General features: G+C 30.8%; 1 protein-coding gene across 1 annotated transcript; it reads right to left on the reverse strand.

The window, feature by feature from the left end:
* Nucleotides 1-3,017: 3,017 nt before the first annotated feature.
* Nucleotides 3,018-15,936, reverse strand: LOC135841213 (cAMP-dependent protein kinase catalytic subunit 1-like). The gene is made up of 2 exons (XM_065358061.1): nucleotides 15,746-15,936; nucleotides 3,018-15,623 (listed from the first exon to the last, which is right to left on the reverse strand). The coding sequence occupies exon 2, from the start codon at nucleotides 15,568-15,570 to the stop codon at nucleotides 14,518-14,520; it is 1,053 nt and encodes a 350-aa protein (XP_065214133.1). The 5' UTR covers nucleotides 15,571-15,623; nucleotides 15,746-15,936; the 3' UTR covers nucleotides 3,018-14,517.
* Nucleotides 15,937-16,466: the final 530 nt, after the last annotated feature.

Below are 16,466 nucleotides of genomic sequence, written 5' to 3' on the forward strand. Positions count from 1 at the left end.
TTTAATAACCAGTGCCGTTATCCACTAGACCACTGTGGTAGTTGAAATTTTGGGTATAATTAGTTCATATATGCATTTTTGTAATGCACCAAATTTAAGAGAAATGGTCGATTTTAAAATTTATAGCATGGTTTCTGGAATAACTTTTTAAGATGAACAAAAAAGGTTCTCTTAAGATATGGCGCATCTTCAAAACTGAAGGAGTAATCTGCGATTGTATGTTTTTTTTTCAGTAATTTTTTCTAAGTCCCTCAAAATTTTCAAAAGTTAAAATTTCATTGTTTTGAAAGTAAATTTAGGTGTAATTTTTCGAGAAAATCAAATATTTGATTTTGCGAGGCTGCTTCATTTGAAAATTAGTATAGCTAAAGACAATAGTGATAAAAATTTCAAAGTCCTTTATAGTACATTTTAGAAAACTATAAGCAAACTGTATTTGTATAGTACATTACTAGAGCACAGATTTTTATGTTTTACATATTTTCCTGTTTGTAAGGAGATAGTACATATTGATAATATCTTTACGAATCAGAAAATTTCCTGTAAAATGAGCCCAATTTCATTTTACATATTTCACATATTTCAGGTTAAACTGTTAAAACACATATTTTTACTTTTTTCTAGGAATTTTAAGCACATATTTCACATAATTTCGGTCATTATCCTCTATTTAGCACATATTTTGAAGAAAATTCGCAAAATCAGGAATTTTTTGATGGTTTTTGTTCTTTTTTCATTAATTTTTTCATGTTCAGCAGAAAAAATTTGAAAAATTAAATTTATCGATTTGAATTAATGTGCTTTGAGCCTTTGAAATAAAATTTTTTCACATTTATCATTTTACCAAGTTATTCTTCTCAAAATTCTCTTTACAGCGACACCCATATTGTTTTCAGGTTAGCACATATTTTTACATATTTTGGCTCTATGAGCACATATTTTTACATATTTCAAACACTTAAAACACATATTTTATGTACATAAAATGAGATTTTTAGTACATAAAAATCCGTGCTCTATACATTACACTATAGGCCTATAGTTTTTGAAAGTTCTTATAGTGAAGGCGCATACACTATAAGAAAATTAAGGTTCACTATACATAACTTTATAGTGTACCTATAGTACAATAATGAAACTTATAGTTTTTGAAAGTTTGTATAGTGAAAGGCCCATACACTATACGAAAAGGGAGGTTCACTATACATTTCTTATAGTTTCTATAGTGAATTCGTAAGTTTCTATAGGATTTTTCTACCAGGGCGTGGCTCCTTCAATTCACAAGATAGGCAACCAGTCGTAATAACGTTTTTTGTTCGTCTCCTCGAGGACAATCTACAGTTGAATTTTGGCAGACGATTCTCGGAACACCCTGTAGATGTGATAAACATTGGTGTCATTTTATTTACAAGTATAATTGCACATTTTTTTCGGATCAGAATTTTTCTATTTTAGAGATGAGATTGAGAACTAGAAAAAACGAATAGAAAAGAAAATCGAGAGGGAAAACATGAAATTGCGAAGATTGATTTTAAAAATGGAAAAAGCAGCACTTTCAAGACAAATTCTGACAAACGTTAGGTCTTTTTAACAATTTTTGCAAAAGCTGTACTTTCAGACTATTTCGGTTTAACAACAACCATTTCGGCATAAAAAAGAATTTTTTGGATAACTTGTCAAAAAAGGTCCTTTGACTACAATATTTTGTCAAAAAAGTAAACCGTTGTAGATTTTGACAAAAAGCAGGAGTTTTGAAAATTTTGGCTAAGAGCAGAAGTTTTTTTTGCAATAATTTATTTACTTACTTGGCAAAAAAGCAGTTTTTATGGATAACTATAAAAAAAAATCATTTTGGCAATAATTTGGCAAAAAACATGATTTTTTAGAATAATTTTGGGAAAAGCAAGAAATAGAATTTTTGTCAATTTTGGCGACAGGATTTTTTGAACATTTTGGCAAAAAGCAGGAGTTTTTTTTGGCAGTTTTTACAAAAGTTAAGAGTTTTTTATAATTTTGACAAAAAAGGAGCTTCTTTACAATTTTTACATAAAAACGAGATTTTTTTCACAATTTAGGCAAAAACAGAACTTTGCAGACAATTCTGGCAAAAAACCCTAACAAGGACTTCTTAGGATATAATTTTGGAAAAAGTAGGAATTTTTGAAATTTTGGCTCCGAACAAAGTTTTATGACAATTATTCTGGCGATAAGATTTTTTGAACATTTCGGCAAAAAACAGGTGCTTTTTTGGCAATTTTTACAAAAATTCAAGATTTTTTGATAATTTTGGCAAAAATAAAAATGTTTTGAAATTTTGGACCAACCACTGGGGTTTTTGTTCATTTTTACAAAAAATTGTAGGACTTTTTTGATTATGTCAGAAGAAAATGTATTGGTCTACATGTCGACAATTATGGCCAAAAACAGTGCTTTATTGACAATTTCGACAAAAGTTGAGATTTTTCGATAATTTTGACAAAAACGAAATTTTTTTTGGAGGTATGTACTCAACAATAATTCATCATAATCTTTCAAATCTGGTAACAGGGCCATTTCGCCTATTCTACCTGGAAATACCCTTTCGCAAATTGACTGAAATTGAGATACATGGGCTTCGTTTTTTGGAAAGTATATGGAAGCATTTCCGATCATTTCAACTTTTAAAGATATTTTTGATGATAATAAGAAAAAAAAAAATGAAATCGGCTGAATAGTTTCGAAAGTAACTGTATACTGTAGGTACCCATCCGAAGCTCATAAAAAGAGGTTTCAAAAAATCTAAAAGCGTTCTAGAAATTTTGTCGTTTTCCTTGTCTTTTTTTTGCAACTACCTACGCTTTTTAAATTTTATCGTAATTTTCATGACCCCTCCTTTGAGAAACATCAGTTGATTGATATTCGTTTCATCCTTATTCGGTAAGTCAATTACGTATGTGTTTAAAAAATTCCAATCAACTAGGCATACTATTGGAATTGGAAAGCAGACGAATTTGCGATGAAAAATAAAAACGACACCGTCACTTTTTTCTATTTATTCGATTAAAAAAAAAATTAAAGTAATACATTGTGAAAACTACGAAAGAAAACGTATAGCTTTTATGTTTTCTTAATCAAGAAAATAAAAACAATAAAACAAAACAAAAACAAATTAAAATGAAAAAAAAAAAAATAAAGAAAAAAAACCATACGCGTATATTAACGTTACCCGTCGATAAAAATAACGAAAAGAAATAAAAATAAAAATAATTGCACTAATACTTATCTTTAAAATGTAACTAAAACTTTGACGAGAAAAAAAATTATATCGTAAACATGATTACGTATAAATAAGCTTAAGTGTATAATATAAATGATTTGTAGCAACAATGGTAATGAACTAGCAATGATATTAAAAATAAAATGTATGTAGCTCAGTTTGAAACATTTTCTAATCTAAAAAATTTTTCACTTCTTATTTCATACAGGTATATACGAATACAGACAAAAGTACAAAGTTGATTAAATTTATTAAAATCCATTTTATGTATACTAAAACTAAAAATTTATACATATTGCTGGGGGGAGGGGGGAGGGGAAACAATGAAAAAAATATATATGTGCACTTCTCATATACACCTGATATGAACACAAATATTCATAATAATTTTTTTTTTATTTAAAAATAAATATTTGATTAAAATAACAAAACCTAAAACCAACGAAGCAGCTTTCATTAAAAACATACATACAATAGAAAAAATGACGAATTCTTATATAATTCCGCTATTTAAAATCTTTTAACATTAACACGTGTAGGTAATGTAACCGATTAAATTGAAATTTAAAACTGGCAATTTTTTTTTAGCATTTAAAATCGCGTAAAAGGTCTGCTGTGCTGCGACTATAATAAAGAAATCTTCACTTTTTTTTTGGGTTTCTAAAAATAACGAAAATTTTAATATAATTTTTGAATAAGTATTTCAAAAAAACGGTATACGATTTCTTAAAATTATCAGGCTATCACATATTCGGTTATGAAAAACACATACATTAAATATAGTACGCCGATGAGGCGAACACTTGGAGAAAAAAAATCAACCATAAAACTTTTCGTGACATTCCCAACCATCGTTAATTAATTTTTGGCTTTAGATTCTATGGAAGAAGATTGGTCCCATTTTTTTCTTAACATTTGTACAATACTTTTGCCAGTTCGATATTTAATAATATATTATTTCAATTGAAAATTATTTTAACACATACGAAAATTCCATTATATATGTACGCGATAATAATAACCATTCGTAAGCGAAACAAATCAAATTAGTGGGAACACAAAAAAAAAAAAAAAGGAAAATGTCGCGAACATGGGGAAAAAATTTCTAAATCGAAGCGCAATTTAAATTTTTATAGGTTGGTATGCGAAAATACCCATACACATTCTCTATACCTATTTGATGTACTCGAGAAACAAGAATGATAAATCATACAAAACGATAAATTTATTATACGAAATACTAAGCTCTAATTAAATTCTAACGTCCACGAAAAAACTTCATCAAATTGTTATTATTACAAAAAAAAACCTCGCTGTTTTCGTTTTTTTTACTCTTTTTTATTTTTAATCAACTTGGCCACAATACTGTACCGGTATTCGGATAATGTGACGTTAATTAAAGCCAATTTAGAAGTGAATTTTACGTCTTCACATTTTATAAACTCACTCGAATTAATATTTATTGAGTAAAATATAGGTATAAGTTAAATAAATGCGTCGATATAAATGTACTAATAAATAGGTACGTAGTAAATGCCTGAGTGTATATTTCCTTTCAATTTTAAAAATACAGCCACGTTTGTTAATATTTTAGCGAAATTATACAATGTAGGTAGTTCGTTTACGTTCACATGCGAGCAAAAATAATAACTTAATTTCCATATTAGATAATTAACTGCCAGCGTAAAAAGTCTACTAAAAAAAAAAATTACCAAACACGGTAACATCGCAAGACCCTCGTTCGAACTTCGAAACCTGAAGCAACGACGTACGAATATGTGAAGAAATTACGATGAAAAATTCATCTTTAATTTTAAAATAATACAATCATTGTTTCTAATTGTTTTTTTCGGTTTTATGACGAATTATTTTAATAAGGATTACAGCGAGAATACTTCAGAGTTTCAGAGGAGGAGGGAAGAATAACAAAACGTAAACACAATGAACAAAAATGAGCTTGTGTTTTTTTTTTTTTTTTAGTACTCAGTTTTTCGACGGAAATGTAATGAATATGAAATAATTAATAATCAACGATTCTTTTGTAAAAATACGCTTCGCTACTACGACATTTAACGCATTTATACTCGAAAGTGTATTAAATTTTTACACCGGTGAAGCAAATTAATTCGGTACACGCGGTCCGAACTTCGTAGGTACCTGTTGTTTCAACTTTCAACAAATTATGCTGACCAAATATGTGTACATGCACCACAACTACTAATTATCTAATCACCTTCGCGGACCCATTTTATATTACAATTATTTTACTTCCATTTTTGTTTGGGGTAGAGAAACGAACGATCGCCGTAAATTGAAATCTACTATGTACAAAATTCACGTAGAATGCACTCCTCGATGATTCGCATAAAAAAAAAAAAAAAAAAAATTAAAAAATGGAAGAATTATTATTACACAGAAAAAAGTCGAAAATTGAAATCAGATAAAAACTATTTTTATACATTTCATGCTCGAGACTACGTTTTCGAAATCTTCATCTGCAAACATGTAATTTGATAGGTACCTATATTTTTTCTTTTCCTCATAATTCACATCTTTTTCAGCAACAATTTTTGTTTAAAAACGGTGTTTTTATGCGAGAAGTTCATTTTTTGTCTTTTAAATCGTCCAGGACAATTTTTTGCGACCTTTTTGGTGATTTTTTTTTGATAAAGATCGCGACTTATTTGCACTTTTCGCGATCTTTTTCGCAACTTTCGCGATCTTTTTCTCGATTTTCGCGACCTTTTTCGCAACTTTCGCGATTTTTTTCGCTTTTCAGTGATTTTTAAGTTAACAAGGTTAAAGGTTTTATACAATTTTGACAGCATTTATGGAATTTTTCTGACTTCACTGCTGTTTCAACACTGGTATTTGGGATAAAAATCAATAATATTCGTTGTAAATTTTTGAGAAATTTCTTTTATAAAAAACTTGAAATTTTTTTCAATTTAGTTGTCAGTTTCGGTTAAAAGTTTTTGCCAATAGAAGTTTCAGTTTTCGTCCAAAATCGATAAATCTTTCCAATTTTTTCTGTTTTTAGTTTTACATCCCTGTTTGCTCATGAAAATTGCAATTTAATACCAAAAATGGAATTTAAAAAATGAGATTCTTGGGTAAAATTTTTCACTTCTTCAATGGGTCTAGAAAATACATACCTCAGTTCTCATTATTTTGTATGTGAATTTAGAGTTTTCCAAGGATTTTATGACGTTTTCTCTAAAACATTTTCTCTGATAACAAATTTTTCCAATGTCATTTTCTCTAATACTTTATTCACTAATGATGAATTTTCTAATGCCACTTTCTACTGACATAGAAGAATTTTGATTGTTTACACAAATTTTTCAACATTGATGATTTTTACGCAAGGGGACCAATATTACAGACAGGGGTGGAAGGAGGCTGTTTATTGAAAATGAGAAAGAGGGGGGGGGTATTCAAAAATGTTTTACCAGAAATTGAAAATTTTTCAAAAAATTTTACAAATCTGAATTTTATATTTTCAAGTACCTTACCTACATTTAATTTTGTTTTTGTTCATTGGGGGGGGGGGAGGGGGTGTTTGAGATTGGGATTATTATACACATGCAGAGAAAGTTTTTGATTTGATTTATCAGGTTGAGATTTTGGATTTCAAAAGGGTTGTCTGTTATTTTTTCTAATTTTGGAGACCTCTGCGAGAGACCAAGGGAGGGGTTTTTCTTGAAAAAAGAAAAAAATTCAGACACAAAAATGGTAAATTTTCATACATTGAAATTATTTTAGAGAAAAAATAATGTTAGCAAAATTTTTAGTAGAAAATGTTCAGGTTAAAAAAACAGTTATTCTGAAACAAAAATATAAAAATTCAAAGTTTTTTCATCATTTGTTTTTTTTTTTGCATTCATTTTTCCACACTCCACATTTCATCAATTTTTTTCACTCTCAATAGCAAATTTGACCGAATTGACGAAATGAGGCGCACAACTTGTCCTTCACATATAAAAATACCCAAAAAATTTTCGCAGATAAAAACAACAAAACGTAGTCTCTACGCATAGATAATTATACATACCTATCTATAGGTATATACCTACCGAATAAATTTCAAAATAATCGAACAAAATATAGTAGTAGGTATACATTGTGCAGAAAATTGTGCGTCAAGACTAATCCATGCTACGTTACAAATTTACCTTAATAAAAACCAAATTACGAGATTGCATCAGTGGTGTAGCCTACTTGCAAATTCGTACAGGTAGGTAATCGGATATTCATCTCAAAAGTCAAAAACGAAACAAATTTGCACAAATATAGGTATTAGGTAGGTACCTATGTACAATTTAGGATAAAATTCGAATATTCGATACAGGAAAAAGCATCATTTTTTTAGTAGGTTGGCTATTCTCAGTACACTTGTAGTAGTAGGTATACCAAAAATACACATCTGCCTTCAGTTCGCCCTCCCCCGTTGAAAATTTCAGGCTACTCCACTGGAACAATTTAAATTACACACATACAACAATAGTAAGTAGAAAATTTTAAACCATACGTAACGTTTAAATTAATAACTTTGAGCCTGGCACCGAATCAAAGTGAACACATCGAGTAAAAAGAAAAGAAAAATTAACGAAAGCTTCGTTTTAATCGTCCTGAAAAGTGTTTCAATCGTGCACAAGTTGTCTAAAACTGTGTATAATGTTTATTCTAAAAACATTTTAATCGGTTACTTCCGTTCGAAGAGAAGACAGGAAATAATTTATAATATAATTTACACATTAGGTAATGATTCCGTGTTACGATTACACGAATCGTCTTCGGCGTTGTCGCGCTGTATTCGCGTTTTTCGAGCCAGACGAGTATAAAAATGTTTGTTTTAATGTGTTAAAAACATCTAGTTAGCCTACAACGAATTTATGAAAAAAAAAAAAAAAAATAGAACAAAATATATTCAATTTGTAGTACGACACTGTTCTCGAACGATAAAAAAATCCATAGAACGATGCAAATATCTCAAAAATTTTTAATCACAAAATGTGAAGATACTCAAAAGGGAATTTTCAACAAGATTTTCATCTAAAATTAGTTCGATAACACGGAAACTGTAGACGGTCTAATCATACATTATTACGTTATTATAAAGTTGTATATGCACAATGAAGAAGCAATCACACGACCTTGAAAAGTAATCATCGAAGAAGAGAAGTCATTCGTTGCATCCTCGACAGAAAATTTGATTGTCTATATGACCAATATATGCATTAATAATACAACTCATGCACGTTCAACGTTTCCTTTGCGTTCAATTTGTAATGCAAAACACGCTTTGCTCGCACACACGAATACTCAGCGAACGACGATAAAGTTCTGGAGTTGAGTAATCAAGAAAGTAAATTTCCACGAACGTTTCAACAGAGTGTGACCGCCTTTTTTTTTTCTTCGAGGGAACGAACTTCATCTATGTACGTTTCAAAATTGCAATAAATAGAGGTATATCGATGGTGAAAAGGTCTGTACTATTTTGCAAAATAATAACTCATTAGCTCGAGAAAAATTATCGCCACCCTCGAGGGGGGAGCCAGGAAGGGAGACGATCAGTCGAAAAGTGAAATTTTCTATATACTCGAATGAAATTACAAATTTTGAAACTTTTTAGCGCGAGGAGTGAAATTACTACGACCGTGTGCTAGATTCTGCTTCGAATATACCAAAAATAACCCTTCAAATTAATTTAAAAATGTCACGAAGAGATAAATGTAATGTACATAACGAGTCTACTCATTTAAAAATTTTTCTAGCGTAACCTGCACTATACAATTGTGAAAACGTGCCAATTAATTACGGCAGAATGTTTCTGCATCTTAAAGAAATCCAGAAAATTAATAATTTTCCAAAACAATTCGTCTCGCTATATTAAAACCATAGAACACGTGCATTTTCATGCGATGAAGCCCTACACAATAAACTTAGTCAGGCAACAAATTTTCAGAAATGAATTCGAGAAAATTGCATTCAACGTTACAGTTTTCTCTCTAAAAAAATGTCGCGAATCGAAATGATTATCAATATTGTTTACAAAACATGCACTTAAAATAGGTGTATAAATTCGCGAGAGATTAGTTTTCGGATTCGTTAAGTTCACTTGAGATTATAATATTTTGAAGAGGCATTGTTTTATAGCTTCGAGATGAATGAACTTTAGCTTAATTTATACATTGTTTCATACAGGGTGTCTACCAAAATTTGATACTCACAAATCGCGACCTTTCGCGACCATTTTCTTTAGCGACCTTTTCCCAGTACCCTACCCCTCCACCCTTTTTCAACGAAAAAATCTGGGTTTCCAATGAGTTTCACACTTTTTTCAGGGAGTTTTTGGCCGACTTTCAATAGCTCTCAGGTGACATTAAAAATGTATGAAATACAATCATACTCTGTACGAAAGAAATATGAAACAGAATGAAAACTTTATTTTTAATTTAGGATGATTTATAGTGACTTTTTGATGATTTTTGGTAAAAATCGCGATTTTTTTCTCAACTTTCGCGACCTTTTTCATAACTTTCACGACCTATTTTCAAAATAGTGACTTTTTCGCGACTTTCGCGACCTCTTCTCAAAATCGCGATCTTTTTCTCGATACGAAAGAAATATGAAAAAAATAATGAAAACTTATTTTTAATTTAGGATGATTTTTAGCGCCTTTTTGATGATTTTTGGTAAAAATCGCGATTTTTTTCTCTCAACTTTCGCGATCTTTTTCGCGACTTTTTTTCTCAACAACATTTGCGACCTTTTTCGCGACTTTTTCATAACTTTAGCGACCTATTTTCATAATACAGTAGTTGCCGCTTATTATCATTGCGGTTATTAGAATAATTCGCTTAATAGAATGGGAAGTCGTTGGGACGGAACGGTTGTATCTTTTTACATTGAAAGAATTTCGCTTTATGTGGTAATCAAAGGTGAATAAATTCGGTTAATGGAATGGAAAATTTTTCAAAAAGTAGGAAAAATCAATGAAATAGAAATATTTTTTGTCAAAAAAGAAAAACAAACAAAAAGTCTCGCTTTTTAACCAAATAATTGAAAAAAAATCTCCCATTTTCAACAAAGATTGCAAAAAAGTCTTGTTTTTTGGTAAAATTATTCAAAGATCTTGCATTTTGCCAAAAATTGTCAAGAAGTCCATCTTTTTAGCTCTTTTTTTTATTTAAAATCGCCAAAAATTGCAAAAAAATTCTCATTTTTTGAAAAAAGTTATGAAAAAGTGTCATTTCTTTGCCAATAGTTCCCAAAATTGCCACATTTTTGCTTTTTGAATAAATTCTCGCAATTGCTAAAGAATTTCACTTTTTCCAAAAATTATCAAAAGCCATGCGTATTTTTCAGAAATTGTCAAAAAGTACCATTTTTTTGCCAAATAAGTTCTTTTTTTGCTAAAATTGTCATTCTTGCTTTTCACCAAAAAATTTCCACTTTTTGTACGTTTTTAGGTACCATTATTGTAGTACAGTATACAAGTTCAATAAATCATCTTTTTTTAATTTTTCGTTTATTGGAATAATTCGGTTAATAGAATAGCAACCACTCCGTCCCAACCCGATCACATTAAGCGGCAACTACTGTAGTGACTTTTTCGCGACTTTTGCGACCTTTTTTCGCGACCTATTTTCAAATTCGCGATCTTTTTCTTGACTTTCGCGACCTCTTCTCAAAATCGCGATCTTTTTCTCGATACGAAAAAAATATGAAAAAAATAATGAAAACTTATTTTTAATTTAGGATGATTTTTAGCGACTTTTTGAAGATTTTTGGTAAAAATCTCGATTTTTTTTTCTCAACTTTTGCGATCTTTTTCGCGACTTTTTCATAACTTTAGCGACCTATTTTCATAATAGTGACTTTTTCGCGACCTATTTTCAAAATCGCGATCTTTTTCTTGACTTTCGCGACCTATTTTCAAAATCGCGATCTTTTTCTTGACTTTCGCGACTAATTTTTAAAATCGCGACCTTTTCACGACCTGGTAGACACCCTGTATAGTGTTAACGTGTAAAAAAAAAACAATACAAATTCATAAATAAAATGCGAAGATTATTTACAATCCTGGTTGCATTTCTAAGAACTGAACGATGTTGCCTATAATTAGATCATTTACCACCACACGAGGGGGGAACATTTCGCGACACGTGAGATTATCAATTACTATTTCGAAATCAAGACACGAGAGATTTGTATATACCAGGAAGATCGATAAAACGAAATTAGATAAGTACATAAATTAATAAACGGCTGAAACGCGAAACAAATAAAACGATTATTAAAATTACCCTGAAGCCTGATGTAGATTTTTCAAAAAATCTAACCAGTGAAACTGAAGCCTTTGGGGGGAAAAGTATCGTAAAAAAATCCCTAGAAAAGTATTTAAGAAAAAACCAACCATTATTATAATAATCTAAGAATTCATTCAGCGTAAACTTATAGCGATTCTCGTCGGCAATACAGCAATATATAAATCTCGAAATACTGGCATCAAAAAAAGGAACTTCCGAAGCGAGCCAAATGACAGAATTAAAACGAAAAATTTCTCATCTACTTAAAATAAAAAATTTTCAGTTAATTTTCTGTCATTTCTTCAACTTGTATACAGTTAACAGTGTAAAGAGAACGATCATTATACTAGTGTTTTCCTCTCTCCCTCGCCCTTATACATACGTAGATTATTTCGTTAAGATCTCATAAAATTCAACACGATGCCTATGAAAATGACGTTCGAATCGATCGTCGAAAAATTGTCAAATGAGCGCACGAAAATGAAAATTGAAAATTAAACGGTACATTCGGTCGTCGTATTAAACAAAAAAAATACTCGACGATAGAACTGAAACAGGGGGAACGTAACATTTATACATATATGAATGTATTCAAATATTTTTGTACTGTCATGGTAATATATCAATGTAATGTGTGCGTTAAGCTTATTAAAAGAATACGCCAATTGATCGATAAACGAAAGAAACTTCATCATTACATTGCATTATAAACACGTAACTATACAGTATACGTAGTAGCTTGGAATAAGCACATCAAACGTGAAACATTTTTCGACACGAATGGAGGAAAATTAAAACTTAATGTGATGCTTATATACCGGTAACACATAAACTCATTACATATTAGAAAAGGGGGGAGAGGGGAAGAAGAGCCCGCTCATCGAAAATAACGACCAAATAATAACACGAACATGGCGAAAATTTCGACAAATGAATTTACAAAAAACAAATCTTAAACACAATTAGAGACCTTGACAATAAACAAGAGCTTCAGAAAAGGGGAGATACTTAAATCTAAAAAATATACACATTGCGCGAGATATCGTTTTGATCGATCGATATTTTAGGGTATTCATTGTGATAATCGATCGAAATGCTTTTCTACTACTCGAAATTTTTTCAAAAATGAAAATTAAAGGAAAATCTGTACGACGAACGAATAAAAAAATTTGGAATTTCTAATTACTATTTTTTTCATTTTTCCCAATTACCATTTAGAAAAAACAAAAACAAAATAAACAAGAATAAAATTTAGAAATGATATATTGCATGGTAAATTACAAAAAAGAAAACAAATTTAAAACTCAAAAATACGGTCAAGTTAAGAGTGAGATAATCATGAAATGCACATGCCGTTAAAAATCGAGGTTCGCAGATCTGCTAAATTGTTGTTTGTATAGCGTATTATTCCAAAAATACTTTTTTTCATCGACTGCCAAGCAGCCTACTCTAAGCGATGTGTTAGGCTTTTATTAAAATTCTCAAACTCAACCGACCGAATTATGTACGCTATAATAATTTTTCATTTTCATACAACTTTTTTTTTTTACTCGCGAGTAATAAAGCTTTCACGATAAAGCGATGTGGAATAAAAATTCAACATCCATGTCGCATCTTTGCTGCGTGTCTTATATATGTACTTATTAAACGCGAATAAAGGTAAATGAACGAAAAAAAATAAATAAAAATAAATAAAATGATTCTTAAAAAACAGAAAAAAAAATAGACAAAAACAAAAATACGATAATATGAAAATAATAGAAATTTTGCATTCTACTTTTGATTGACGAAAAATCAGGACTCAATAAAACGCAGTAATTAAAAGTAACACTAACATTATCAACTAAACAATAAAAAGATGAATACGTATGAAGTCAGTAAAAGTAAATTTACAAGAAAAAAATTTCACGAATGATCAACAGTTTAAAACTATGAAATAAAGACTAGCACGAAAAATATTAATAAATCCGTAAAAAACGGATCCAAACCATCAGTATTTCCTAATAATTTTTTTTTTTCAATATATTTAAAATATTAAATTTAATTCCTACGTTAACAACTTAAAATTGGAACTTTTATTTACAGGGAAATAATTGGTGGACTTGAAAGCGACAAGTTTTTGGTAAAAGTTGCAAATCGTTTGCATTTTTTTCAATTTTTTCATTTTTTTTTTCACCCAGTGATGCGTCAGAAAATGATAAAATACTTTGAGGTAATGTAACGTACGCCTTATATAAAATATATATTACAGATCGTCTCGAGAAAATTTGTAAAATGTAGGTATAGAATAAATTGAGGAAAATTTTTATTACCTAGTAAGGTACATTGAGAATTGATGAAGACCACCAACTACGTTTAACGAAGCACGTTCCCAAATTCGCAGAATGATTGACTGAGCCTACCTTGATCAGTTTTGAATTTCGATCACTTTTTTCAATTTCTAAATTTTGTTACGAAATTGTTGTTGACTTATTAATACGCAAGTATGAACGTGCGTAACCGGACAATTGAATTACCGTACTGAAACATGCTTCATCGTTGAAGGATTTTTAAAATGATTTCTCGGCCAGGGTGGTAATTATAAAAGAGGGACTCAATTTACACAAACGTGACGATATATACGAATTGAAATTTCGATCGACGACGAAGAGGAACAAGGGGGGAAAAAATATGTAAATACATTTTACCATAGGGCGCTTGGAACGTGCTGATATAAATGCAACCAATAATAGGTAGTTATTCAAATACGAATATACGATACCCTTAAGAAATTTCTTATCACATTATCTTTATTATATTTTAATCGTTATTAATATTCATTTTTTTTTTTTGGTTGTTTTTGAAGTGTGAGAGACGCTATCATGTTGATCATTTCACAGGTAGGCTAAATCTATAGCGTACGAAATTACGATATACTAAAAATCACTATCAAAGCAATAATACTTTTTAAAAATTTGCAAATTCCTTGGCGTATTTTTCTGATGATGAAATTTTTAATGTTTCTTCTTCGTAATCGTCGAAGTTACTAGTATCACTGGGCCCTTTACAAGTTGGAATGAAAGGAGCGGCGACTTTTTTCTGGAAAATAGCGATCCAGTCGACGGTGGAGAACCATTTATGGCCCTTTATATCGTTAACGCCGTTCTTTAGATTTCCATATCGTTTGGTTAAATCGACTTGAAGTAAGTTGCGTAAAATGTCTTTTAAATCAGAACTAAAATGAGATGCGAATCGTAATCGGCCTGATACAATTTTTTCGTAAATTTGAATGGGCTGGTCTGCGAAGAAAGGCGGATAGCCAGCTGCCATTTCGTAGAGCAGAACTCCCAGCGCCCACCAATCGACTGCCTTATTGTAACCTTTGCTCAAGATAATTTCCGGTGCAAGATATTCGGGCGTTCCGCAGAGTGTCCATGTTCTACCTTTAACCCGTTTGGCGAATCCGAAGTCAGTAACTTTAAGATAACCTTTACTATCGATGAGCAGATTTTCAGGTTTAAGGTCACGGTAAATAATTTCCAAATAATGAAGGTATTCGAACGCTAATACGATCTGGGCAGCGTAGAATCGCGAGTGTGCTTCGCTGAATTTGCCAACTTTACGTAGATGAGAAAACATTTCTCCGCCAGGAACATACTCTAGTACCATATATAAATTCGAATTATCTTTAAAATGGTATTTCATACTAACTAAAAACGGAAAATTAATAGATTGCAGGATTTGTTTTTCGTGTAACGTATGCTCTACTTGTTTTAATTTTACGACTTTTTCTTTTTCTAATATTTTCATCGCGAAGTATTGTTTAGTTGGCTTATGTTGTACGAACATTACTCGGCCGAAGGATCCGGTTCCCAGCGTTCGGACTCGCTCGAAATCGTCTAACGTAGCATCGTCGGAGCCAGTCTTCTTCCACTTTTCTTCGAATTGTTCTTTGGCCTTATCTAAATACTCCTTGACGCTTTCTGCGTTGTATTTTTTGGCCGTAGCCGCATTTCCCATTGCTGCGGCTTTTTTACCTTCCAGGGCTTTTGTTAATTACTCACTCTCTAACCCTACAACGACAAACGCCAAATGGCCAAAATTTAACAACACCTCAACGATTAACATACTATATGCTCGTATACTATGGGTGAAAAAAAATATCGCCAATTCGATTATCAAACAATGTACTTACAAGTTTCAAAGATATCCGGATAGTGAACATGCAGTTAACACTTCGTCATACGAATTTCTTCTATTTCACACATACCGCAATGAAATTATTACAAATTAAAATTAATAATAAAAATAGATAAAATTCAACAAAACTTCTAAATTTTTCAAGATGGTTTCCGCGACCCATAAGAGATTTTAGATTATTCAAGGTGTTCGAAAATGGTATTTTTTTATTGCAACTCGGTTGCGGCACTGCAGTACTCGTCACACGAATCAGTCGTTCGTTCGAGCTGCTTTTTCAGCTTCATGCTTCGTGAGCTTTGAGCTTTTTAAGTTTTTCTTTTTATACGCTCGCCGCTCGATCTCAATCTTATTTTATTTTCCACCTTTCGCGTTCGCCAGGTTCGCCTTTTCGACTTTTGGCTTTTTTATTAAGGTTATTATTAATTAATTATTCAGATCAGATTTATTTCAGAACTTAATTTTTTTTATTACTTAACAGAAAAAAAATAACGAAAACATCCTCGCATTCGAGGGGCTGGCTTTAAAAAAAATATCCCTGATTCGTAATTCCCTATGTCAGGATTTACAAAAAAAAATCCTACGACTGTGTGTTTTCGTCTTTTCGAAAGAAAATTTTGGTAAAAAAATATAAAAATAATAATGGAATCGCCTTTCCAAAAAATTAAGCTCCTGCTCTCTCTGCTCTGGGTATTATTATTTTTTTCAAATTTTAAAAG

This window comes from Planococcus citri, chromosome 3 (genome assembly GCF_950023065.1).
Source record: "Planococcus citri chromosome 3, ihPlaCitr1.1, whole genome shotgun sequence".
Taxonomy (NCBI): Eukaryota; Metazoa; Arthropoda; class Insecta; order Hemiptera; family Pseudococcidae; genus Planococcus; species Planococcus citri.

What these genes read in the sequence shown, in the direction of transcription:
- LOC135841213 (XM_065358061.1), bottom strand. Translation starts at nt 15,570, where the DNA reads ATGGGAAATGCGGCTACGGCCAAAAAATACAACGCAGAAAGCGTCAAG.